Source organism: Ictidomys tridecemlineatus, chromosome 14 (assembly GCF_052094955.1).
Source record: "Ictidomys tridecemlineatus isolate mIctTri1 chromosome 14, mIctTri1.hap1, whole genome shotgun sequence".
Taxonomy (NCBI): domain Eukaryota; kingdom Metazoa; phylum Chordata; class Mammalia; order Rodentia; family Sciuridae; genus Ictidomys; species Ictidomys tridecemlineatus.
This window is the reverse complement of record NC_135490.1, coordinates 39,132,793-39,158,707: the sequence shown is the minus strand read 5'-3', so window position 1 is coordinate 39,158,707 and position 25,915 is coordinate 39,132,793. Positions and strand designations below refer to the sequence as shown.

Here is a 25,915-nt window from a genome sequence, read left to right as displayed (position 1 = left end):
GCACTCTACCACTGAGCCACAACTTCAGCCCAAAACCTACGGTTTTTTAGTAAAATATCTTTGTGTAGATTTAAACTTTGCTTTAATGTTTAAATTAAATATATAAATCTCCCAACAAAATACATGAATGACTCAAAGAATCTACCTTAAGTCTTCAATTCCCTTGGGTAGGAGGAGGCAGTAGTCATGGTGGTGAGAAGTGAACCCCTCCAGACAGACTGAGAAGGGGAACCCCTTGTGGGAAATAGTCTCCATATGTCATTTCCTGCCCAACTGGCTTGATAATAGGGCTCCACCCACGAGAAGGTGCCCTCTCTGGGTCTAATTTCTAGCTTCCCAGTTCCTAAAGCCCAACTCAAGATAATTTGGCAAGGGCTTGCATTTCCCCAGAAGAATGTGGGCATCGGTGCCCCTCATGGAGCAGGTGGGGACATTTCTCACTAGTCATAAACATCAAGAATCATAGACTGGCTAGACACATAGACATCTGAGGATGCCAGTTCTATTCTGAAGTAGAAGAAGGCCATTACTGATGTGGTTCAAGGAAATCAGGACCTGGAGCTACACTCAGAATTCAGGAGGGCAGTGCATGGAAAATGGAAAACAAAGCAAAGGGGCAGCTGAGTCCCTTCAGAGATGTCTAGTTCTTGAATGCAGGGAGAGGAGAGGGACCAGAGGGTCTGAACATGGGAGAAGAGGACAGCAAACCAGGGCAAGACCCAGAAGCAAGGCAAAGAGAGACCCAAGGACACTGGGGAGCAAAGGACCAACAAATCGCCATCGATGGCTTGGCCTGGCATCCAGCTTCCTTTCAGTAGTGGTCTTTATGGGGTCAGAGTCTGCCACCCTGCTCTGAGGGAATTCTGACTGGAGAGTGAATAATTCTGAGTTGGCTTCACAAGATATTTTATCTGGGTTAAAGAAATATTAGTTGAGGACGGCTAGCACCAGGCAACCTGTTAGATTCTATTAGAAGAGTAAGGGAAGGGACCTCCTCTAAATATAAGAATTGGTCTGTGAAGCACACACCTAAACTCACTAAGCCAGTGAGATTCCAACCATGAAGTGAAGCAAATTAGTGACAGCAACAGTTACCAATTACCTTCTGGGGCAGAGAAGCTAGATTTAAATGAGGGGTTAATCAGAACAGTTATACTATGAAATGTGGCTAATATATTATACCAGACATGTTAAATGGACTTCATGCTAGTGTTTTGTGGGTCATTTTCTGGACCTATGATGTGCTCCAAAAAGAATTCCTCATTGACTCAGGGATTCCTCACATGCAGTTTTCAATTTTGTACCAAACAAGTGAGTGGTCTCTGAGTGTTTCTTCATATCCTATAAACACTCTAGATAATCGAGAGGTTAAGAAAGTATTACTAGTCCCTGGCAGCACTTCCTACAGGTGTCAAGGTCCTGAGAACAGAGGTTAAAACATCCCCAGTGGTATTATCAGGAAAGCTACTTATTTACAAAGCTACTAATCATTAAAATCTACATGTTTTGAGTGCATATGTGGCAGGCACATGTTTAAGAACTTCACTTTGAATTTGGTGCCAACATACCTTATATACAAACAGAGATATAAAAAATTGTGGTATATATGTGTATTAAGAATTGTAATGCAAAATAAAGAGTACATGTATAGTGGCATAAATTGGCACGAACATACTTTATATACAGAGATACGAAAAATTGTGTTCTATATGCGTAATAAGGATTGTAATGCATTACACTGTTGTTGTGTATTCAAAAAATAAATTAATTAAAAAAAAGAAAAAAAGAACTTCGAGTATTTTATTTAATCTTCTAATTATCATATATAGTAAGAGCTTTTATTATTTATAGATGAAGTGATGAAAGCACACAGAGGTTAAGGAACTTGTTCAAGATCACACAGTTAGTAATTAGTAAAACCATGATTTTCATCCAGACAATGTTTCCTGATCCTAAATTCTTACCCAAAAGTAGCACCCCCAGCAGAAAAATAAGCCAGATGGCCTAATACAGCATCAAGAGCAGCATTCAAGAAGATCTGGCTTTTAATCCTAGTTTTAGTCTCACTTACTATATGACCTTGGGTAATTTATGTATCTTTTCTAAATCTTAATTCTCGCATCTATAAAATAGTAATAAGATGAAAACCAAAGTGTGTGATAAAGTATATAACACTATAATGCTCCTAGAATTGTGCCTATCACATAAGAGGTTTCAATGAATATTAGTGATAAAAAGAAAAGCTGTGTTTTTCTTAAGGAAACGTCCATTAGAAATCTTCAAGACTTGTGTGTCCCAGAAATTTATGCTGGGAATTTAGAAAACCATGTGGTGCACAGTTTAAAGCAAACACCTCTCTTTTTTTAAAGATAATATAATAAGAAGAAAGAATGTACCAATTCTGAGAGCTCTTGATTACAAACATGCACAAAATTGTGATCACTTATACATCTCTATCTGTGATCTGCAAAGCGATTTGATTCCAAAGGGAGTCCATGAGACTCTACCTAGCCCAGGTGTGGTATAAGCCCTAAAATTAACCTTATGGGTTGCCTTGACATCTGGTGAAACTGAGAGGTCCCCAATGCAAGCTCCCCTCAACACTCTGCTTCTATGGATAAACAATTCTCCTTATCTAGCAGGGTAGGGGCAGTTGCTGTTCGTCCCCGAGAATGGTGTTTCAGTTTCCCAGAAGACCACAGAATTATTCAAATAAGCCTGGGGTGACCTCACCATGTTAATGCTACAAAGCCTGCCTCTCCCTGACCCTGCTTGTCCACTGAACCCCAATGCAACCCCCATGTGGATATTTGTGGCATGTGGTACCCTCCTCCCCTGGGCATTGAGTCCATGTGACCTCAAGCTGCTGTGGATCTACTATGTCCATTGTGAAGCGTCATGAGTTTGGCCATCCCATCACTCTAAGCCATCCTAGATTCACCAACAAGTGTGTAGGACATGATTACAACACTGTGTATGGCAACAGTGGATCCAAAGGAAATTAGGAACCAGCGGCAGGAGCATTTATATCAAAAGACCCTCAAAAGGTTCATAAAATGAACATGGTTAGATCTGATTCCAAAGGAAGTCCATGAGGCTCTATCTAACCCAGTCATCTAACCACCAATTCCCACTGCCCAACGTTAGCCAAGTCATCTTACCATCAAAATGTCCCTTTAGTAATAGCCACACACACCCCGGGGAGGGTGCATTCCAGTATTTTAACTATAAAATTGTTATTCTTGTTTACAAGCACAACGTTCTATTGCTGCGGGGGGGGGGGGGGGAACATAGTCTTAAACCTAAAAGGTCAAAATCACAAGAGAGAAAGATCAGTACACTTATAGAATTTGTATCCACTAACTTTTTATGGAAGATGGCCTGTTCCATGTGTGGGTTTTGATGAACAATGACAGCCAGAAGATTTCTCAGAGGGGGGATACTCAGAGGAACATGGTCATTAAAAGGGGGATGGAAAGAAAAGGAAAAGAATGTGTCGCAAACTTCAGGGACTCTTCTAACATCAATATGCAAAGGCCTGCCAGCACTGGAACAGGCAGAGTCTCTCAAGAGGACTGCTTAGAGGAGGCAGGAATCATGGAAGATCAAGCTCAGGTACTGTCTGAATCCAACCCATTACTTTATTGTCAAATAAACACAGAGGTCCACTTCTATATGAGATGAAGGTCTTAGCATAGTTGCACTGAGTTATGCCAAACGCAGGAAAAGCCACATACCTCTAAAGAATTCAAACACACTGTGAACAGAGGGCAGCTAGAAAAAGTTCTGGTGATGATAAAACAGAAAAGCAACGTGTGAAACAAAAGCATGCCTGGAGACTTACGTGGTTATCTTTATAGTAGTAAGAAAGGGCAGGAAATCGCCGTCTACTCCGGAATTTGGAACTCCCTATGATGATGTGTGCCGTGGCTGATTTGGGAACATACAGTTCAGTCGGGTAAGAGTCACAGACCTATCACCAGAAAATACAGAAGGATTTTTAGACAATTGAGTAATCTTTTGTAACTGCCACCAGAAATTCCACTTCACCATACTTGTAGGTGGCATACGTTAAGTTTTTTCAACTAAGTTACAGAGGAAGTTTTGAGAAAACCAAAACACTTCCAAGAAATAAAGTGTCACTGATTCTTTGTGATGACTCTGACAATAAACAAGACACCCCTGGGCATCCTGTCCTTCTACACTGTCCCTGTTCTCCTGGGACCCTGTTTGTGAAGCAGTCCAGTAAAAATTGAGCATTCTGTCCATTACAAAGGGACAAATTGGAATTTTTGCCTCCTAACAGCTGAGAAAACTTAAGCCTATTTGATTGAAAGACTGCCTGACACTGGGGACAATTTTCCTAAAATACAAGCGCAGTAGCTGTCATCAGATTACGTTTGTGTCCCTGGCACAAAGGCTCGCATTCCTTCGCCCTCCCTGGATACTCCTGTCCTGCCTTCTCAAATCTCATCGATTCTTCCAGAGCCAAACCAAAGTTCCAGGGAGCCTCCTCTCTGATCCTCCAGTTCATATAGACTTCTGAATCTGATTTCCTAATATGCCACTCGTTACCACACAATACACAGCTTTATTTATATTTGATTTTTATAAGTGTTGATTTGTAAGTGGTAAGAAATGATTTACTCTTTCTGGCAGGAATCATCACAGTGGAAACTCTCATACCTTAGAAGGATTTTGTAATTTGCTTCAGCACCTGGTTCTGATTTAGCAACTTTATGACCCTGGAGAAGCCAGACTAGCACTTTAGTTTTCTAATCTCTAAACCCAACACTGCAGCAATAATATCTCGAGGGGTTGATAAAAGGATCAAATCAGATAGCACTCGTGACAAAGTACTTTATAAACTGTCACAGCTGAAAGGAACACCAGTGGGAGCAAGTTATAGCTGCTGCTCAACACATTTTTTGCTTTTGCATCAGTACATCAATCTTTCTGCAATGTGTCAATTGCAGTATCTTGGGCTTTATCAAGCAGCTGTTTATTTCCTTCCTAGGCAAATCAAGAGTTCTCAAGAAGGTAGAGCAATGGGGAAATACTTTATCTGCAGATCCTCTGTCCATCTCCACCCACCCTTACCACTCTGGAAGATGGAACTAAAGGGAGTGCAAGCCAACTACATGTGAGATGCAAGTCTCCTAAGCTCTTTCAAATTGTTTCATCATGCTGCCCTCCCTTGCCTGCCTTTACCATCTTCATTACCAGACTGGTGGACAACATGGAGCAGGAGATAAAAAGGCCACAAAGGGAATGTCCACAGGCCCAAAGCATAATTTTCGGATTCCCCCAAAGATATTTTAGGAAAGATTACCAAAGAGTTTACTGTGGGCTCTGGCACCAGCACTCTGGAGGAAACTCCTGTACTAAGAACAGATGGCCAAGCCTACTTGGACTGGGACAGCTAAAATGACTGCTGCAAGACACGGACTTCTGTCCCCATGCCAACCCACTATCTAAAGCCGCCTGAAGTCAGTCTGCTAGATCATTACTACATAGACCACTCCTGCTTGTCTGAGGTTCAAAAGACATGCAGTCATTGCACTAGACAGACATTTTCTTAAAATAACAGTTTTTTAAAAAGAAATAAGTAGGTTTTTCACTAAATTGGGGACTACCTACTTTCTTCCTTACAACAACAGTAAGGAATTGCGAAATTTTATGACTAAATGAAAGAAGATTAAGTGGTAGGCAATAGTTCTCAGCATACTTATTCAATATTGCTTCTGAATATCAAGAGGTGAGTACAAAACTTTTGAGTTCCTCCCAGGTCCTTTGACAGGTCTCCCAAAGCCAGAAAATGCCCAGCCTGGCTCAGGTCATGGCCCTGGGTGCACCACAGATGGAATGAGACCAAGAAAGACAATAAACATCCGGAGCCCACTCTCCTTGACACTCTCAATCCAACTTAAGGACCATATTATTGTCTATGCGTGCACAGTCTTCTTTGTTCACCTGGGCACCAGAAAGGACAGACCCCTGCCCTCAGACTGTCAGACCTCTCACTCTCCAAGACAGAAAAATGTAGACCTTCACAGCTTAGTGTGTACAAAGGCCAAGAACTTAAGAACCTGAGCCCAGTCAATAGCAGCCAGGCTTGCACTGGCTGGCAGGATCTCCCCCTAGGAAGATGATAACCAGTTACAAAGTTTCCTCCTTTCCCCAGAGCACTGGGTCTCAGGAGAAAAACTCCACGGTACATACAGAGCTTTCTGATGAGTTTCTCATGGGGAGCTCTAACAAGTTAAAACACCTTTGAAAAAACTCAGACTCAGTGCCAGTTAAAAAAAAATACAACTTCTCATAGAGCTGAAGAAAAGAAATTCATCCTGCTTTCATCAAAGTAGACAGCGCTCGTGAGTGCAAATTAAAGTAAAAATCCTACATTGAAAACTACAAAACACTGATGGAAAAAACTGAAGAGGACACAAATAAATGGAAAGGCATCCTATGTTTGTGGATGAGAAGACTTAATACAGTTAGGATATCCATACTACCCAAAGCAACCCACAGATTTGAGGCAATCCCTATCAAAATCCCAAGAGTGTTTTTTGCAAAAGTAGAAAAATTCATCCAAAAATATGTATGAATTCTCAAAGGACTCCATATAGCCAAAATAATTTTAAAAAGAACAAAGTTGGATGACTCATACTTCATAATTTCAAAGTATATTCCAAAATCACATATATTTTATAATAATCAAACAGTGATACTGGCCTAAACACAGACAAATAAATCAATGGGATAAAGAACTCAAAAACAAATCATCACACACACACTCACACACACATACACACACACACACATATTCCAGTGACCCTCAGTAAGGTTGTCAAGCCCACTCTAGGAAAAAGACAGCCTCTTAAACAAATCGTGCTGGAAAAACTAGATACATACATACAAAAAAAAATTGAAGGCAGACCCTTACCTTATGCCATATTCAAAAATTAACTCAAAATGGATTAAAGACCTAAATGTAAGATAAAAATTTATAATGCTCCTGTAAAAGTAATTCAGGGGCTTTATATGGTGATGCACAACTGTAATTCCAGCTTCTTAAGAGGCTACTGCAGGAGGATTGTAAGTTTGAAGCCAGCCTTGGCAATTTAGTGAGATGCTGTCTCAAAAACTAAAAGTAGCTAGTAATATAGTTCTGAGGTACAGAGCCCCTGGGTTCAGTCCCCAATACTACACACACACACACACACACACACACACACACACACACACACAAGACATAAGGGAAAAGCTGTATTGCATGGGGCTTGGCATTGATTTCTTACATATGATACCAAAAAAAAAAAAAGAAATAAGATCAATGGGAAATGGGACAGATGGGAACACATCAAACTTAAAAATGTGGGTCTAAGTACATAATCAAAACAATGTAAAGGCAACCTATGGAACTGGAGAAAATTTTTGCATATCATGTATCTCCTATATTATTACCCAGAACATAGAAAGAACCCCTACAATTCAACAACAAAGTCCAATGACCTGATTAAAAATGGGCAAAAGGCTTGAATAGACATTTCTCCAAAGAAGATACACATAATTGTTAGGGTTGTCACCATTTAGAGTAAAACAGAAAATAACAAGGGTTAGCAAGGATGGAGGAAAAACTGGAACCCACTGTTGATGGACTGTTAAAAAGTGCGACCACTATGGAAAACTGTAGGAAGTTTCCTCAAATTTTTAAAAATAGAATTAGCGTACAATCCAGCAATCCCACTTGTGGGTAAATAAACAAAAGACTTAAAGCAGAGTGTCAAAGGGATGTTTGTACAACCATGTTGACAGCAGCATTATTCATAACAACCAAGAGGTGAAAGCAAAGCAAATGTCCATCATCTAAGGAATGGATAAACAACATATGGAGATCTTTAATGGAATATTATTCAGGCTTTTTTAAAAAGCAGGAAATTCTGTCACATGCTACAACAGATTAACCTTGAGGACATTATGTTAAGTTTCCTATGCCACTCCAGAGACAATATTGTATGATTCCACTGATGTGAGGTTATATAAAATCATCAAATTCATAGAAACAGAAGTAGAATGATGGTTGCCAAAGCTTAATGGGCACAGAATTTCATTTTGTAAGCGGATTTATTATAGAGATAAGCTAGCAACAATGTGAATATATTGAGCATTACCAAACCATATACTTAAAATGGTTAATATGGCACACTGAATGTTACGTATTTTTTACCACAATAAAAAAAAAATTGTGGTAAATTGTCACTTATACTACAGACTCAGAGCTGCAGTCCAAATTCTAGTAATAAATCATGTACCACATTATAGCACAAATGAGATTTTAAATATGGTGGAAATATAAGCCACCATTAACCTCAATAAGCTTCCCACAATTTTGTCTGGTTTTGAAAATCAAGAAAGAAAATTCAGAGAGAATAGGAAAAGTTCATAAATGTGAAAAAAGCTTTTTTTCTGAAGATTTTTTCCTGAATCTTTTGTTTCTTCTGATTGTGCCTTAATTATGAAAATAGATTAGAAAGTTAATCATTTTAGCTTTTAATAAATAAGGAAAACAATTTTCTTTTCCTTCCACTAAATAAATTAGCCTGCTGGGAGTGCCCTAACATCTCTGTGTTGTCCTACCCTGAGGAATTTTCTTGGTAATTCTTTCACCCCATTCAATAAGCTTTTGCTGAGTACTTACTATATTCCAGGCATTGTTTTTAGGCACTGGGGCAGATATAAACAACAGAATTTGGGACCTTGAACATCTCATATTCCCAGAACAACTGATCTTTGTTGACCTGGTTATAAACTTCCAGTAAACGTACGTATTGCTGTCCCAGGTTGTTATCCATCTCAGATGCCATCCAGGTGGTCTGAGACCTCTGTATTCAAGGCCAATTACTCAATCAAAAACTTTCAGATAAGTGTTTGTTGTCAGGAACTGGGACATACCTACATACAAAGTTTCTTCTTAAACATTTAGGATCTAAAACTTGTTTCAAGAAATTTATGATGAATGAGGAAAAGAAGGGTATGAACAGCACAAAATGACTTATGTATAAACAAATAAAATAGAATAATAATACATAAAACATAGGTGTAGCAAACTGAAGTGAATGGCTTTTATAAAATCACAGGTTTTGGATATATTTAAAATTGTAGACCAAGAGACTTCAACTAAAAATTTAACCTAGTAATAAATGCCAATTACTTTATTTAAAGACAGATAATTCCAAAGTTGGATATAAAACAAAATCCTGGCTCCGAGAGTTAAATTACCATAAGCAAGTACCATAAATGATGGAGAAATGAGGACAGAACTGACATAATAATATTAATAATTAACCTGTCCAAGACCACACAAATAGAAAATGGCAGAACTAGCTCTAGAGGCCTACGTCATCATACTCTATGTCTGGTGTCAATTCCATCATCAGTAGTTTCTTCTCCAAGTGACACCATTTGCCCCACCTACCTCAAAGGATCTATGAGAAGTAAAATAAAATAACTTGTAAAGGAAGGAATCAAAAAGTACAAATCTTCTCAATCATGAAACACAAGGAAGGGATTAGGACAAAACTCTGTCAGTTGACTAACAGAAATATTCTGGAAGAACACAATTTGTATCCTATTTCTAAAATGGTAATAAATCAGGATATATCATCTTTTCCCCTATTTCAGTGATATTTACAAATTCAGAAAATTCCCTAGGTTTTTACCTCTTCTGTCTCAATGCAGTTTATTGATGGTTATCTTTGTTTTGCTGCGTGTTACTTTTGAAAAGAAATGTTGAGTAACATGTTTTGCAGTCTGTACAATGTAGGACTTTAATGACTGCTCATGAGTCATGTCTGTAATGCTAATTCTAAAAGGAAATCTTGTCAAAAAGAAAAAGAACCTGCATTTCCAAGAAAACGCTATTCCACTAGATGTGGCCCCACTTCATTTTCTTCCTTGCCCAAGGATGTGTACATGCTTTTTATTTTATTTTTTTAAAAGAGACATCCAATTTTCTTCCTTAAACTTGGATTTCCCTTCCTTTTATTTCCAGCCTAAAAATTCAACGCAAAGGCTGGCTTCAGTAAGAGAAAAATATAGACTGATAGTGTTACCCAGATACTTTAAAATGATTAAACAAGGCTTCATTGTTAAATTGAAGTGTAATTACAAAGAGGAATCAGTATATTGAGTATCTATTCTACCCCAAATAGGCTATAAATGCAGGATACTCTGAAGAAGGATGTGGAAGGACCAAACCTAAAGGAAATTAAGATTTATTATAAAGCTATGAAAATCGTAATAACTAAAAATGTAATTATAGAATTCACATAGTATCAAATTTGGACAAAGCTTAGCAAATAGACCAGGGATTTTATTTTTCAACAATATGCTAAAATATAAAACTTGATTTAAAAAAACAAGAATCAAGACTCCCCAGGAACTATCAACAGCTCCTGAGAGGAAATATTTGCAATAGTTACACAAATTATAACAGATTATTACCTAAAATATATAAAATACTTCTATTAGCCCCTCCCCCCAAAAAAGAAAATCTTACAGAAAAAAAGAGCAGGGATATGAACAGGCAATTGGCAGAAGAGTCAATGTGAATGGCCAAAAACACAAGCATTACTTAGATAAGAAAAAAGTTATCAAAGTAAGTAGATGAGAAAAAAAATGAAGGAAAATTTTAAGACAGAAGAGTGGACTTGGGGTGGGAGGTTGCCTCATGAATAGGCCCTCGATTCAATCCCCAACACTACAAAATAACAAGAATGAAAAAAAAAAAAGCCACAGAAGAATGTTAAAGTATTGGGGTGGTGGGTTGGTAATTAACCCCCCTCAGTTTTTTGCAAACTTTCTGGAAGTTTCTTACATTAATATTATTGCTTCAAACATTTTAAGAATAACGAAGCCAACACTGATATGAAAATCCACCACTGGAAAGAACATGACTTTCATTTGCTATCCTGTTTCCCTCCTCTCTCTGTTCCTTTCTACAAGAGTGGACATATTTCCCCCACATCTCTCTGGGGGAACCTCTTGGTGACCTTGTGTACCAATCAAAACTCCAGTGAGCACACTGAGGAGCTAGTGCCAAACTGCCATCAGAGTCTCTCTGACTTCCCCACTAATCGCTCCCTGTGCTATAAAAAGATGTGATGGGAGAATGAGGTCCCAGCCAGCCCTCCCGCCAACTGCCTGGCCACAAGGTCTCCACAGGACCTCCTCGAATTTCCAATTCCTCAAACATAAGAGGAGTATCTACTAGTGATGGTCTCTAAGGTTCCCTTGTTCAAACTTTCTGATTCTAGGTGCAGAGAGAAAAAATAAAGCTAGCAATAACTAAGAGAGGCTTGGAAACCCACACACTTATACCTACAAAGAGACATAACATCCACAGGATATGAAAGTCATGACTCCATGTGGACTGACTATTTGGATTTTGCTAACTGCCTCCACTCACTTTATAGTCTCTATTCACATCACTGAGCTGCCAATAATCATTAGGGAGGCCCATTCGCTTGTATTCTTCACTGAGATCGATCTGCATCCAACCTTGTTCTCTTTCTTCTTTATCCAGCTTGGGGTTGAATGAAAAGCAGTATAACTCCTCATATTTCACTGCAAGAAAAGGAAGAATAAGCCAAATCAAGCTGAGTCAAAGCCAGAACCAAATCTCCCCAAAAACATTCTGTCCCAGCTAGAGCTCACCATCCCAGCCTCTCACCCCTGGCACAATCCCAGAAGTACCCTCTGTGACCAGGGTCACCCAGCTCCTCCTCCTGACAAGGTCTTGGGGCATCTGGACTCAACTTTGCAAGAGCTTCTTTCCTTTTAGAAAACAAGGCTTTTCCTCCCTGTGTTTCCCCCCACCCACCCGCCTAGTTGCTTTAAAAGTGAATATTTTTTTCCAAACCACATAAAATATGAAGCATAAAAATAATGAAGAATGTGTGTGTTCTTTAGACATCAATAATTCAAGATATATATCTCAATTTGGGGTTTGGAGTAGCCTCTCAGAGGTAGAAAGGAGGCCAGGCCACTTCCACATTTTGATGCTCACAATACTAAAAATTAAATATCAAAACAGTTGGAAAAGCTGTTTATGTTTAAAAACACTTGAACATATAATAACTACTTAAATATAACTGTACTGCTCATATTGATTAGATTCATAATAAGATATCAATGTGTAAGACACAGTGGTCTGGTCATGGAGTCAAAGGATGTACCATCAAAGTCTTTTCTCAAATTTTTCATGGTATTTCTGTCTTTATATATTGCCTTTTATGCTTGTGAGGCCAAGCCCAATGACCACATTGTTTTTCTTTTTGCAATAAGATTTAGGATTTGGTTTTCTTCCTCGGTTCTTGCCATAAAAGGAAAGTGTCCAGGCCAGCACTGTCCATCAGCAATACAGTGCAAGCCACATATGTTATTAAAATTGTCCTTGCAGCCACACTTTAAGAAGTTAAAAAAATGAAATTAATTTAGTAATATTTTGCACTTAACCCAATATACCCAAAATATTATCATTTCAATGTGTACACGATGCAAAGTATATTAATATTTATACACTTCATTTTCTACCATCTTTGAAATTCCATGTGTGTTTTATATTCAATGACACGTCTCAGTTCAGATTCAGTCACATTTTAAGCACTAAACAGCCAGTCACATGTGACCAGTGGCTACCATAATGGACTGTTCAAACCTAAACATTACTACTAATAACTAATAAAGTCCTTTTTTTGTTCTAGATTCTGCCCTAATAAATGTATTGATCCAGTTAGTAAGCACTGTGGTGGTTCTCCTTTTAAAGATGAGAATGTGAGGCAAAGAAGTCTGAGGAACATTCCTTCACACAGGGCCACGAGGCTAATGGGGGAGAAATGAAGACTGAGATGAGGCTGTCCAGCTGCAGACTGTAGGCTCCGGACCACGGCTCACACGTTCCTCCAAGTCAGATCCTTCTCTGCTCTTCCCATACTTTCCTTGTTTCATGCCCCTCGTCTTCCTGTTTCTCTCAAATAAATTTCTCCATTTTCGTATTTTTCCTACATCCTATTTATTCCTTCACTTGCTAATAGTCTTCAGTTAGCACAATTTTTTTTAAAGGGAGAGAGAAAGAGAGAGAAAGAATTTTTGATATTTTTTTCTTTTTCTTTTTAGTTTTCGGTGGACACAACATCTTTATTTTATTTGTACGTGGTGCTGAGGATCGAACCCAGCGCCCCGCGCATGCAGGTGAGCGTGTTACCGCTTGAGCCACATCCCCAGCCCGAGTTAGCACAATTTAAAGCTCCTAGACACATGTATTTGGAGGCCCTATAAATAATCTCACCACCTGCAAGAGGATGAGTTACACACAGGCAGTTTCAAACTCGTGTTGGTTGCTGCTCTGAGGTGACTCAGACACATGGAAGAAAGACATGGTCGTATTTTAAGTCATTACACACACACTTCTACGAATAAAAAGAACTTGACTGGATACCTTAGACCCTTTCAGTCTCTCTTGATGTCATCTTTCTAAATTTCAAAACTTGAAATACTGACTATTTGAACAAATGATAAAATACATACAGGTGCATGGACACGTAAACACAGAGCAGACTCCAGTAAAAATGGTTTCTTGTCAGCTTATTGGGAGACAGCATTAAAAAAAACTGAGATCCTGTTCTGGGAACAGCTGCTTCAACACTGACACATCTTTTCCATCTTTAAGTACCATTTTCATGACTCAGGCTTCTGCTACCATAATGTTAACCACAAATGCAATTTGTTTAAGATGCCAAAAGAATCTCTTGAGAACACTACAGTTCCCTCTGAAGAAAGAGCTGATGAATATGGGGTAATAGTGGAAGTTAAGTTTTCTTGGTTAAATATTTACAAATAGGCTTAGAGGTAGAGAAAAACATTCTAGGATTCCTGATAGTTCTCTGTGTATGGGCGGATGCCTGTTTCTACTGCGAAGAGGCAATAAAACTGTACATAAACAAAAGCAAAATTAATTCATAACAGACATTAAAAATACTCTTAAGACATCAAGATCACTCTAAAGACATCAAAATGGGTTGACACTGAAATTTAAAATTTTCTTTTGGATATTTTTAAAGAAAAGGATGATCAGCCAAACCTCAGGCCCAACTGAAATAAAATTCTATATGAAGGCAGAAAAAACTCCTTTTTTGTTAAGTCAAAGCTCAGTCTTGTTAAAGTGGGCAGCTTCTTGTTAAAATGCCCAGAAGAAAACAGGACTATCTGCTCTGAAAAATTAAAAGTATATTAACACAAATGTAAATGTCACTGGATATATCCAACCTTGTAATTTTCTGTTCCTCTCACTCCCAGTTCCTAAAAAATACATAACAAAATCTTTAGCAAGCAACAGGGAGGTAAGATAAAAAATTGAAGGCTAATTTTTGTTTGTTTGTTTGGGTTATAGACCTTTTAAAAAATTACATATTGACAAATTATAGCGGCATACAGTTATGAGGTACGGTGCCATGTTGAGATTTTTAAATATAACGTGGAATGATTAAATCAACCTAATTAACATATCCTAACCTCAAATACTTAACATTTTTTCAATACTTATTTTTCAGTTGGACACAATTTCTTTATTTATTTATTTTTATGCAGATTGAACCCAGGGCCTCACACATGCTAGGCGAGTGCTCTACCACTGAGCCACAACACCAGCCCAAATATTTAACATTTTATGATTAGAACATTTGACGCAATACTGAAATATACAATATTCAATTACTAGCTATGTTCGCCATGTTGTGGAATAGATCTTTTTAAAAAAAGTCAGGCTTATTCTTCCCATCTTGATGAAAGGAGAGTGCACACATTTCTTCAACATATTGATTTCAGGTCTTCTGGATAAATACTCAGAAGCAGAACTGCTGTATCATGTGGTAGTTCTATTTTTAATTTTTTGAAGACTCTCCATATCATTTTCCATAATGGCTGTAATAATTTACATTCCCACCCACAGTGTATGAGAGTTTTTTTTTCCTCCACATCCTTACTAGCATGAAAGAATTATCATCCTTCTTTTTTATATTAGCCACTCTAGCAAGTGTAAGGAGATCTCTCAATGTGGCTTTAATTGCTTCTCCCTAATGATGAGCAATGCTGAGCATTTTTTTCATGTATCTATTCTCTTTTGAAAAATGTCTATTTAGGCTCCTTGGCCACTTCTTAATCAGATTATGTGTTTTCTTTCTTTAGAGTTCAGTTCCTTACATATTTTGGATACTAATCCCTTATTTTAAAAAATGGCTTGCAAATATTTCCTCCTGATCCATAGATTGTCTCTTCACTGTTAAGTGTTTCTTTGTTGGGCAGAGCTGCTTTTCATTTTAGAAAAATCTTTAAACTTCATAGAATTTTAACTGAGGGAAAAATATTTGCCTACTCTATCTAGAAAATAGATCATCCCTCAGTTGATTTGCTATTCTTAAAATACCTACTCTTAAAACATGTCTGATACTTCACTGTGTGTGCACGTCACAAAGTCTGGAGTCTTTTGCTGTTAGGGACCAGCAGGTTCAAGAGGATGTGCCCTGAGGGCCGCATTCTAAGAGGCCCCATTACTGGAAGGGCACAGGAGTTCTTTCTTCCCATAAGAATGTTTGTATAAATACGTCAAAATAGACTCTACTGTCATCTGTAACTGAAAAGAAGAGATACAAATTTTTAAAAAAGAGAAAATACTTTACATGCCTCTGGACTGAAGGAGTAAAATTCATGGGCAGCTTGAATTTTAAAATTTAAAAAAAAAAATTTCAGAAAAAGTATGTGGAAATAAAGATTCAGAAACCAAAATGACAATTGCTAACATGTTACATGAAATGAAAAGTGAATATCAGTTCAGCTGCATTTCTAGAATAGCCTAATCATGTGCTTCAGTCAAAAGCAGGACCTTCACCCAAACACAGAGATGCATGTTTTGACTGATATTATTTCTGCATTGTTCATGGTAGTCTTCTTTAACCCATGGAAACATGTCACTCCAATCCAGTTCCATCTCCATTGCTCTCATCAACCTCCTTACTCTCAGATAATCTCTCTCTAGAGAAGATGCAAGAAAGGCTTCTGGTGGAAAACTCTAGACTTGGAACTAGCAAGCCAGCAAATGGTGCCCCCATCACCTCCCACTCTCTGCTCCTTCCCTCCCACACAAATGAAAGGATGCTCAATTCTGCCACAGGAAAGAGAGAATGGGGAAGACAAAACATTAGGGAAGAAAGGAAAATAACCTAGCTTGATTCTCAGGTATTGGGAAAAGGTTATGAAAACAGAATATTTAAGGAAAAATATGGAAGAACAGCCTCTTATTATAGACTAAATGAAAAAATCAGAAGGTAATTTAATATTAAAATCAAAAGTACTTTAAAATTGAAAGAAAAACAACACCATTTCAGCATGAGCACAATGTGACAATGGATAAGGAGGGCAAAGTTACAAGCTATATCAGAAGGACACAGAAATATGGGGGTTTTTGGGCTGGGGATGCAGCTCAAGTGGTAGCACGTTTGCCCGGCATGCGCATGGCGCTGGGTTCAATCCTCAGCACCACATACAAATAAAGATGTTGTGTCTGCCGAGAACTAAAAAAAATAAATAAATATTAAAAAATTCTCTCTCTCTTACAAAAAAAGAAATATGGGGGTTTTAGTAACTCGTGATAAACAAATTGCTCCAGATATTCTGCTGAATTCAAGCAACTAAAATAAATGTAGTCGAAAGACCATCTGGAGTGAGGTGAAACTAACACAACTTTTGTTGGATTTTGTATATTTAAAGTAAAAGTAAGGAGGATGCCTATTTCGAATTAAGCATTAGGACTACTGACACTAACACAGTGAAAATGGACTACTAAACTCAGATTAGCATCATCAATAAGAAACTCCACTTTAAAGTCCATTTGAATATCAATGACTAAGAAGAAACATAAAAAGTTAAAATTAAGCAAATGAGACCACCTTACTTATGAGTGTTTTTTTTTTAATGATAATAAATAAACTAGGATGGGGATGTAGCTCAGTGCAATAGCACAGCACGTGCTTTGCATGTGTGAGAACCTGGGTTCAATCCATAGCACAGGGAAAAAAGAAAAAAAAGATTGCAGAGGAATTGGAAGTTGAGATGCTGAGATGAACTAGAAAGCTGTAATTTAGTAAAAATGGGAAAATAAACAAAAGAAATTATTTAAATGTTAAAGGGCCCACAAACACTAAAGAAGGAAAAATAATTGATATAAAAACAAACAACAGAAGGCAAATGAGAAGCAAGAATTAAGAGAACATGGGAAAAACAGAAGCCCTTGAGAAACAGGGGTCTTTCAATCAGAAAACTTTATCTCCTTATTCGTAATTGGATCTATGGGGTTTAACTTATTTTCTCATTTAGGTCACAACTTTTATTTTAACCTGTTTCTTTACTGAGAATTAAAGAGCTTATTGAATTTGGCCACATTATTTTGTATCAGAATCTTTCATAGCTCCTGACCAAATGCTTACCATTATTCTTACAAAAGGCAAAAAAAAACCTCTCCCAATTTTTCAGTAATTTGATTTACCTTCATCCCAGAAATCCTAAGAATCTTGAGAGCTTTACAAACATCTCTTTCACAGTGATATACCCAGGGGAAGGAGAAGGGGAAGGGGAAGGGGAAGGGAAAGGTGCATTTTGAAAACTATCCTTAGAGGGTTCTGATGAACTACTCCTTCCCCAGGGTGAGAGTGGCCTTTTCATATCTGACCCCCTCTACCTCTCCTCATATCCACCCAGTCTCAAAACACTGCTTCCAGGGGTGGAGCAGTAATATGTCCTGACTTCAGCACTGCCTTTAACATAAAGCTGTGAAACCGCCTTTAGTTCTATTTCATCTTCCCACTCTTATTAAAGCACTGTGTGTTATATAAACTGACATTTCTAATGCCCATATTCAAACTGTTAGTGAGTCTTTTTAAATCCTCTCAGGTGATGGCTTTAAGTCAATTAATTGCTATGCTTCCTTTTTTGGAAAAGGTAACCAGTCAGGTCTCTGGCTGCCTTTAATACCTAACTCCCAAAACATCACCTTTTAAGAAAAAGTACATATTTTTAAAAGCAGAGGAACAGAATGGCTTTCTTCCTTGTGGATCCTCGCAGTGAAAGTCCTGGCACTTTCTGGCTCCAGGCCACAGCCCCCTCCACCGCTGTGATCTACTCTTCCAGCTGCTCAGCCCTTTCCCAGTTCTCTAGACTATTACTAAATCCCATTAATCCGGTCACAGCACATTTATTACCCAGTACATCCATTAATCAGTGACACAGAAGTTGCTGGCACACAATTCTCCTCGCATTCTCTGCTGCGTGCAACCTAATGTACATCTTCCCAGAACTTCTGTTCCAATTATAGTGCACCCTCTAAAAAGTTCAACTGCTTTTCTGGCTTACTCTGCATTTCTTTTCAACATACTTAGAGGGAAAGACCTCAACCAACTGCCTTTAAAGGGGAACAAAGCAAAGTCAAAAAATTACCAGATTTTGATAGCTGGCACGCATCATTTCCATTAGATATGGCTCTTAGCTACCTACAAATGATATGGTCATATCATAAGGAACTCAAGACCCCGCCAATGCCTTGAAAAGTTCACAAACTTCTTCTCCTGAATCAAAACGCATCTGGCAAAGTAAATAAGCATATATCCCATTTCCTTAATTGAGGACTGCTATGTAACACTTTACTTCTATATAAATTTTTTTTCATGGTATGCTCTGAAGGAACCTAGAAGTTCCCTTGAGCAGAAGAATTTCACAGCTGACACAAGCCACACAGAAAGACAAAAAACACTTCTGTAGAAGTAAATAGTAAACTAAAGGCCCCAATGTGACACACAGGCTAGACAATAATGTAAATGAAAGAAACTATTTTTTGAAAATAGACATTCTTCTCACCATATCTAAGGACGTTCTGTTTAAAAGAATCAATACATCCATATCCCAAATATTCACTGTTGCTAACAAAAGTCTAGTTAGGTGCACCAACCTTGAAAAATATGTATTATATCAAAAACCAAGGAAACCAAACCTTAAAATCTCTGAGAGGGAGAGGAATATACAAGAAGTGTTTGGTTAACAATGCTGCAAAACAATTTATCAGTTCTGTCTTATCCCTCATTCAAGGTGGCTCAATTACCATAGTATAGCAGAAGGACATAATTTTAAGATGATTTCATCCTAAAAGGAAAACACACAACCTCTACCAAGAAAATGTGAATACCAAGATTAATGAAAGAGGCCCATCAAGTAACAAACTCAGGAGAAACCCCCAAGGACAAGGAACTACATGGCAGGTGTTCATGCAGATTTCTTGGCCTCAGCTAAGGACAAGGACGACATACAATTCCTAAAACAGCAGCATTCATAAAACTGAAGAAATTCTTGCACATAATTTGTGATTTGCTTAAGAGTGGGTCCATATTCAATGCCAAGTCCTCTGACCTACCTGGCCGTGCAAGGCGTGTCAGAGAGATGTACACGTCATGGCAATCTCTTTCTTGTGGTATGATGAGCTGTATGATCTGAAAGTTCTTGCAGCGAATCAGAAGAGGACATCCAGTAGCAGCTGTTGCCTGTTTTTCAATGGTGGAAATCTGACTGTGAAGAATCTAGAAACCAAAAGTTATTTTGGATGCACTAAGCACAAATAACCAAAAAATATGACAAGGACTAACACAGGTCTTTGAGCCACACGAATAAGAAACACAACCCAACCTTCAGCTAAGTCACCACCTGTGCCCAGATAACAAGAAATGAGATGTTCCAAGTGAGAACCAACTGTCTCGATTTAGCTTTTTTTTTTTTATACCAAGCTTTCTGATATCCAGCATAATTATTTTGAAACAAACTATTTAGCATGCAATTGTGCACAACTTCAGGTAAGAGAACATTTAGTACTTAAATGTTGAATATGCTTAAGAGCTAAAATTAAATAAGGTCATGGGAAGTTAGTAAAATAAACTTTTTGCAATCAACAGAAGTTAGAGATGGCTCCACTGGGAGGTGCCACCATGCTCCTTAATTCCACATGGAACACTCAAGTTCAATAGCAACTTGGGGTTGTTGTTTTCTGAGCTGTTGGTGGTCAGGCAAGCTGCAGAAGAAAGGATTTATTTTATTTTTTAATTTTCTCTTACTTTGAAGTGACAAATCATAACTATGTACAGTATTAGGATACAATGTGATGTTCTAATGAATGTGTACAATGAGGAATGAGTAAATCAAGCTAATATACCCATCATCTTGCTTATCTATCATTTCTTTAGGGTGAGACAGTTGAAATTTGCTTTCTTAATTATTTTGAAATATACATTATTACTGACTATAGTACCTCTCTGTGCAACAGACCTCAAAACCTACCTTTCCTGACTATTTGAAACTTTGTACCTTTGGTTAACAACTTTCCATTCCCTCCCTCCTTACCCCACTTCCAGCCTCTGGTAACCACTGTTCTGCTCTCCAAGGAAGAGATTTCACTGAAGAGAAATCATGCTAAAGTGCATTTCTCTGGTCTTTCAAGGTCTACACTATATCCTCCATGGCAGCACTTCATTCTCCAAGCTCCTGTCCACCCCACAGTGCCTGCCACCTCTGCAAAAATGTAACACTGTCCATGGAGTCTGGAAAGGGGGATATCTGCCATTCAGGGATTCTGGTTTGGTCATAATGTCAAGGTTAGACTACTGAATACATTAAGAAATATCTAATATTTTTATTTTAAATAGCAGATGGGACTCTTCTCTAGATTTTCTTTTCCAAATTATCAGATAGATAGAAACAACCTAATAAAATGATTGAATGGTTGCGTTATAGGATCCTGCAAAAAATGTGTATATAACAAATTAAGCACTATGAAAATGCTGTATCTGGCATATTGACATTATTGAATATCTACTTGATGGCTATAATAACATGAAGCACTTGAACCTGCAGGCTATAACTTGGTTTGTCTTTACTGATATCCAAGTGGTTAGTGTTAACAATGATTAAGTTGATCGGGTGGATATGACTCAGCAATAGAAAAGGACAAGGCACACATTCCAGAGACAGTCCTTTGAACATCCAGACCCCAACAGCCCCCACCTTACCCTGAGGAAAGAACTTAGGGTCACATTATTTTACTTCCAGCAACAGAAAATATGAAAAGCCAAAAACAGGAAAAACATACCCATGTTTCTTTTCTTGCATCAGGTACATTTTCTACAAATATGACGTGAGTAGCTGTCAGATACAAAGTACCAAGGGCTGCTTTTTTAGAAGACATTCGATCAACCAACCGGACATTTTCAACCTAGAGAAACCAGTTTGATGGAAAGAGTTTTAGTGAAGCAAAAGGGCTATTCAGATAATAGCAGGCAATCTCCTACTTACTCTAATGTAGAATTTTGAGAATTCCTACAGTAACAAAAACCAAAATGTACCCCTTATTTAGACTTCAATATGATAATGTATATAGAAGATAAATATTCACCAATTACTAAAAGACGACTTTAAATGTACTATAAAGCATTTGTAGATTCTATCCTTTCTTTGAGGTTTAAAGAGGTCCAAGTTTTCACTTCATAGTAATTACACAAAAATTCTAATTTAAGGCAGAAAGTGTATGCAGTAAAGCTCTGAGATTACACAGTGACTATGCATGAACTACAGTCTATGAAAAAGAAAATGAAATGTGATCTCATGTGTTTCTAAAGTTGTAGAAATGTCCTTATGGTTGTTTGCCGTCATATAAACCATAGTAGGAAACACAAACATACATTTTGGGGAAAAAAGTATCAGAGAAATGTATATAAAGAAACCTTACTAATTTAAGATCCTCATATTCATTTAGAATAAAATCTTTTGAATGACAGAATTCTCATCACCGAGCTAAAAATTCAGTGGTTGCAAGAGATGCCTGCAAATGATTCGTTTTTCAAGCATTCAGTTGTTTATGTGGAGCAATGTCAAGGATGTGTGCCCTGGGATCATCCCAACATGAAATGCAATGGAAAGGTCAAGACAACCTCCACAGGACACCGGAAACTGAAACTGGAAATGCTGATAATTGAATTAATCATATTGTGAGTATACCAATTAATCAGAAAGCTTTTATCATACACATTATTTATTATTTGAAACAAATAAAGATAAATCTTATTCTGGAAATATTTCTTTAATAATGATTTCAATTTTTTATATGGTTACAGAGCTGTTCCATGTCTCCATTTTTTTCCTTAATCTTCTTTTGGAATCTATTTTCTTTACAAACTATCTTCTTAATGCACATTTTCAAATTCTTAATATTTTTAAATCCTTCTCTGGGGTCAAACCTCTCCCTTTTCATCTCTTCTCTAATTCCTAATATTGTGAATTGTGCTTTTACCATTTTGTGATTAGACAGGTAAGGTCTTTTTCTTTAAAGCAAATAGGTCTTAAATTATCGACTTTATAATTTTTCTCTTTTCTAATTTGTTAATTTCTGATTTTGATTGTTAATAAATGTTGTAACTTGCCTTCTTTGGGTATATCATGTGGTTTTTGTTTACAAATCTCCAGATTTAATAGTTTGTTAATTTTCATTATGTTTGTTTAATAACAAAAGTTTTTAAATTGAAGCATTTTCCTCCAAGTAAATCTTTGGCTGCATCCTTGGAGTTTTGTTTGTATACTCATTCTTCATGCTTTCTAAAAAATCTGTAATTGCAGTTTTTATTTCTTCTTTGACCCAAGAGTTTTTATGGAGAATATTTTTGAATTCCCACATGGTTGGATTTTTTTTATTTAAAATTTTGTTATTAAACATTCTATTTTGAACTAACTACAAGAAACGATATTATTAAAGAGAATTGTGGAAAAGAAAAAATAAGAGGATATATTATTTTTAGAACATTTTTGGGGGGGAGAAAAACTCATTTGCATGCTAAAACTAAGCTAAATTAAGCATAGGACCAGAGGCACTATACCAGTTAACAACATCTAAAAATGGAGTACAAATAGTTTTTCCTGGACTTAGGGCTAATGAAACAAGACTTTTTGGGGATAATATATTGACTATAAAGGAATATTTTTGAACCAAAAATATTTAGCATAAATTATTTTTTCCTACAGAAGTGACAGAAGCCATACCACTTAAATTATTTTTAGAAAATCAAGTGGAACAGAATAAGGTACACAGATGTCGATAGATTGGAATACATAGTGGGAGTTTTCCATGTCTATTTGTTAACTTTGGATGCTGCTGCAGGAAAATTAAATTTCAAAATTTGGCAATGGTTCTCATAGGTCCCAGAGCTGTCAAAAGCAATTCTAAAGTTATGGAGGGAAAAAAGAAATGAAAAAAAAATGAGGGAAACACCAACAGCATGATTTCCCAGTGATGTGTAACAGCAAAAGAAATGAAGAGTAAAGATTAAAATTCTGTTACCTAATAAATTCTGTGAAGACAGAGAACAGTGTTCAGGGATCATGTCATGGTACATACTAAGCCAGAGCAACTTAAAAATGAAATAAAACTCAGAGTTCCGGCACCACCCTGAAAACCCCCTGGTTCAACAACTGCCTCATCGCTGAGCTTCTTAAATTCTATCTCATCTACATATGTAATAACTTACACAGCAATAAGGCTTCTTTCATATTTGGAGAGATAAGACTCAGGAAACTACCCATTTCTTGAGGCAAACTTATTGCAGCTTAGCCACAAACTCCTGGGAACACGGCTTAAAACACACTAGATATGCATGCTCTGGGCAGGGCATTTAACCTACATGAAGTTGCATACATTTTTCACTTCCTGACATTTCTGACAATGAGATTCACATATGACTAATGTGATGTCACTGTGTCATTTAGTTGGCACTGCTTTTTTCTTTCTTGGTGGGACATAAAATCTGCTCCTCTTACCATCACTGATTTGCTGAAATGCAGTAAATTTATAGTTTTTGACTTATAAATGATATCTGAGGCCATGGGACTGAAGGGAGAGTATGCAGAGTGGAAAGAGAAGAAATATGAGGAAATTCAATGTTTAAAGGTCCCATAGAAGAGGAGGATCTGAGAGCAAAGTTGACCGGAGTGGCCAGGAAGGGGGCCATTAATCAGGAGATGTTGCTGTCAGGGGGATGGCAGAGGGAATGCTTTGAGAGAGAGGGATTTTTTTATATCACATGGTGCTGAAAGATGGAGGAAGGCAAGAACTGTAAGTTGTCCATGAAACACACTAGCAACCTTAAAAGAAGTGGTCCTGCAAGCACCAGGATCAGAAGCCATAACCATGAACCTGACGCACAAACTCACAGGCACTTAAGAAGGTAAAGAGTTCCTCTATGCAGAAGTGAGGCTGTAGGGTACAAGACCAAAGCACATTAAGAACTTTTCAGGAGGAAATGGCAGATCAAGATGCTGTAGAGACAGAAGCCCAGCATCACCAACAAGAGCACCGCACTGTGATACACACAGGAAACACACTAACTCCATTAGAGGGATCTCAGAGGAACATATTTTAAAGGATTAGAAAAAGGAGATAAGGATGATTGGGTAAGGATTTGTTTTCCTGCTTATGGTAAAATCTCTTCCAACCCTATGAAGTTCCTCAGTTTATAAAACTGGTCTTCAAAAATTATGTACAAATTGATTAAATGTTCAAAGATTCAGTCATATAGAAGGAAGAAAATCACCCCTAGGACCATAATCCAAATATAAGCACTGTTACTCTTTTAGAGTATTTTAGAATATACCTATACCTTGTTTTAAGTGTTTTATTACATACATTATTATTTCTTCTAGAAGTGATAGAATAAATAATCCCCAGGGATGGGATAGACAAGTATAATATAATTTGTTTGAAGTCATTTGCTCTAACGTAGCATCAATCCTTCCTTTGCCCTAACCATCCAAACAGCTGCCTATATACCAAAAAGCCTTCCTTGATAGTTTGGTGTTGCTTTCATTTTCCTTTTTTTTTTTTGGTCAGGGTGGAGGTAGAAGGGTTCTAATTCAGGAAAAGGCAGATTCCATTCTAGCTGTCATTGAATGGAGATGCACACACAAATGGATGGTAAAACAACCTACCCCCTGTACTAAGCAGCAAATATTGCCAGAGAAGACTTCAAAAATGCAAGAAGCCATGGAAGCTGGTAGAAATTCTCAGGAGAACCTTCGAGTAAGAGAATGGGGGGTGTTTAAAATAACTCTACCAACATCTCACAGATCAGGCCAAACACAGACTCTTGGTTTATGTAAAAATCCTCAAAATAACAACCAATAATAAAAAAACAACAAATATTATTAGAATATGTGCTTACTCTATGTCATACTTCATTCTACGGTTCTGCATCTCTGACCTTAGTTAACTCCCTATATTAGTTAGGTTCTTACATAAACCCCATTTCAAAGTTCCATTTACAGACTTGACAAATTTCCTCAGCTCATGCAGGGAACAGAAAGCAAGGTTCAGTCTGTAGCTAAGGTTCATCTAACCCCAAACCCCAAGGTACTCATTCATCTCGGTCTTTGAGGTCATTCTAGTACTGTTACTTAAAATTAATGTTTAGAATAATCAGCTGGCAATTATTTTAAGCAATCTTATACATGAAATTTGATTTTGAAAACACAATGCTTTAAGACAAAATTATACTGTAAAAATATATGCAAAACTGTTATCAGAATGCCATCCTTTGAGATAAACCCAAAGACAGAAACTTGGAAATAGGATATGAGAGCCCAAACATTAGCCCAGACAGATTTTCAAGATTCTCAGAAGAAATAAAAGTGAGCACTGAACATCTAATTCCATGGAACAAAATGCCTCTGTGTAGCACTGAGTTAGGTTCTGAAAAGGAAAACAAAGACAGAGTCTTTGTATACCCTC

General features: G+C 37.4%; 1 protein-coding gene across 2 annotated transcripts in view; it reads right to left on the bottom strand.

Moving 5' to 3' along the window:
- Positions 1 to 25,915, bottom strand: part of Mtmr7 (myotubularin related protein 7) — an 88,494-nt gene that overhangs the window by 42,928 nt on the left and 19,651 nt on the right. Inside the window, exons 2-5 of one of the 2 annotated variants that reach the window (XM_005330800.4) lie at positions 21,236 to 21,358; positions 19,514 to 19,676; positions 11,471 to 11,628; positions 3,845 to 3,973 (exon numbers count right to left, since the gene is read on the bottom strand). In XM_005330800.4, the coding sequence (XP_005330857.2) occupies positions 3,845 to 3,973; positions 11,471 to 11,628; positions 19,514 to 19,676; positions 21,236 to 21,358 (573 nt within the window). The remainder of the gene's footprint in view (positions 1 to 3,844; positions 3,974 to 11,470; positions 11,629 to 19,513; positions 19,677 to 21,235; positions 21,359 to 25,915) is intronic. The other variant, XM_078031083.1, reaches the window with a different exon arrangement.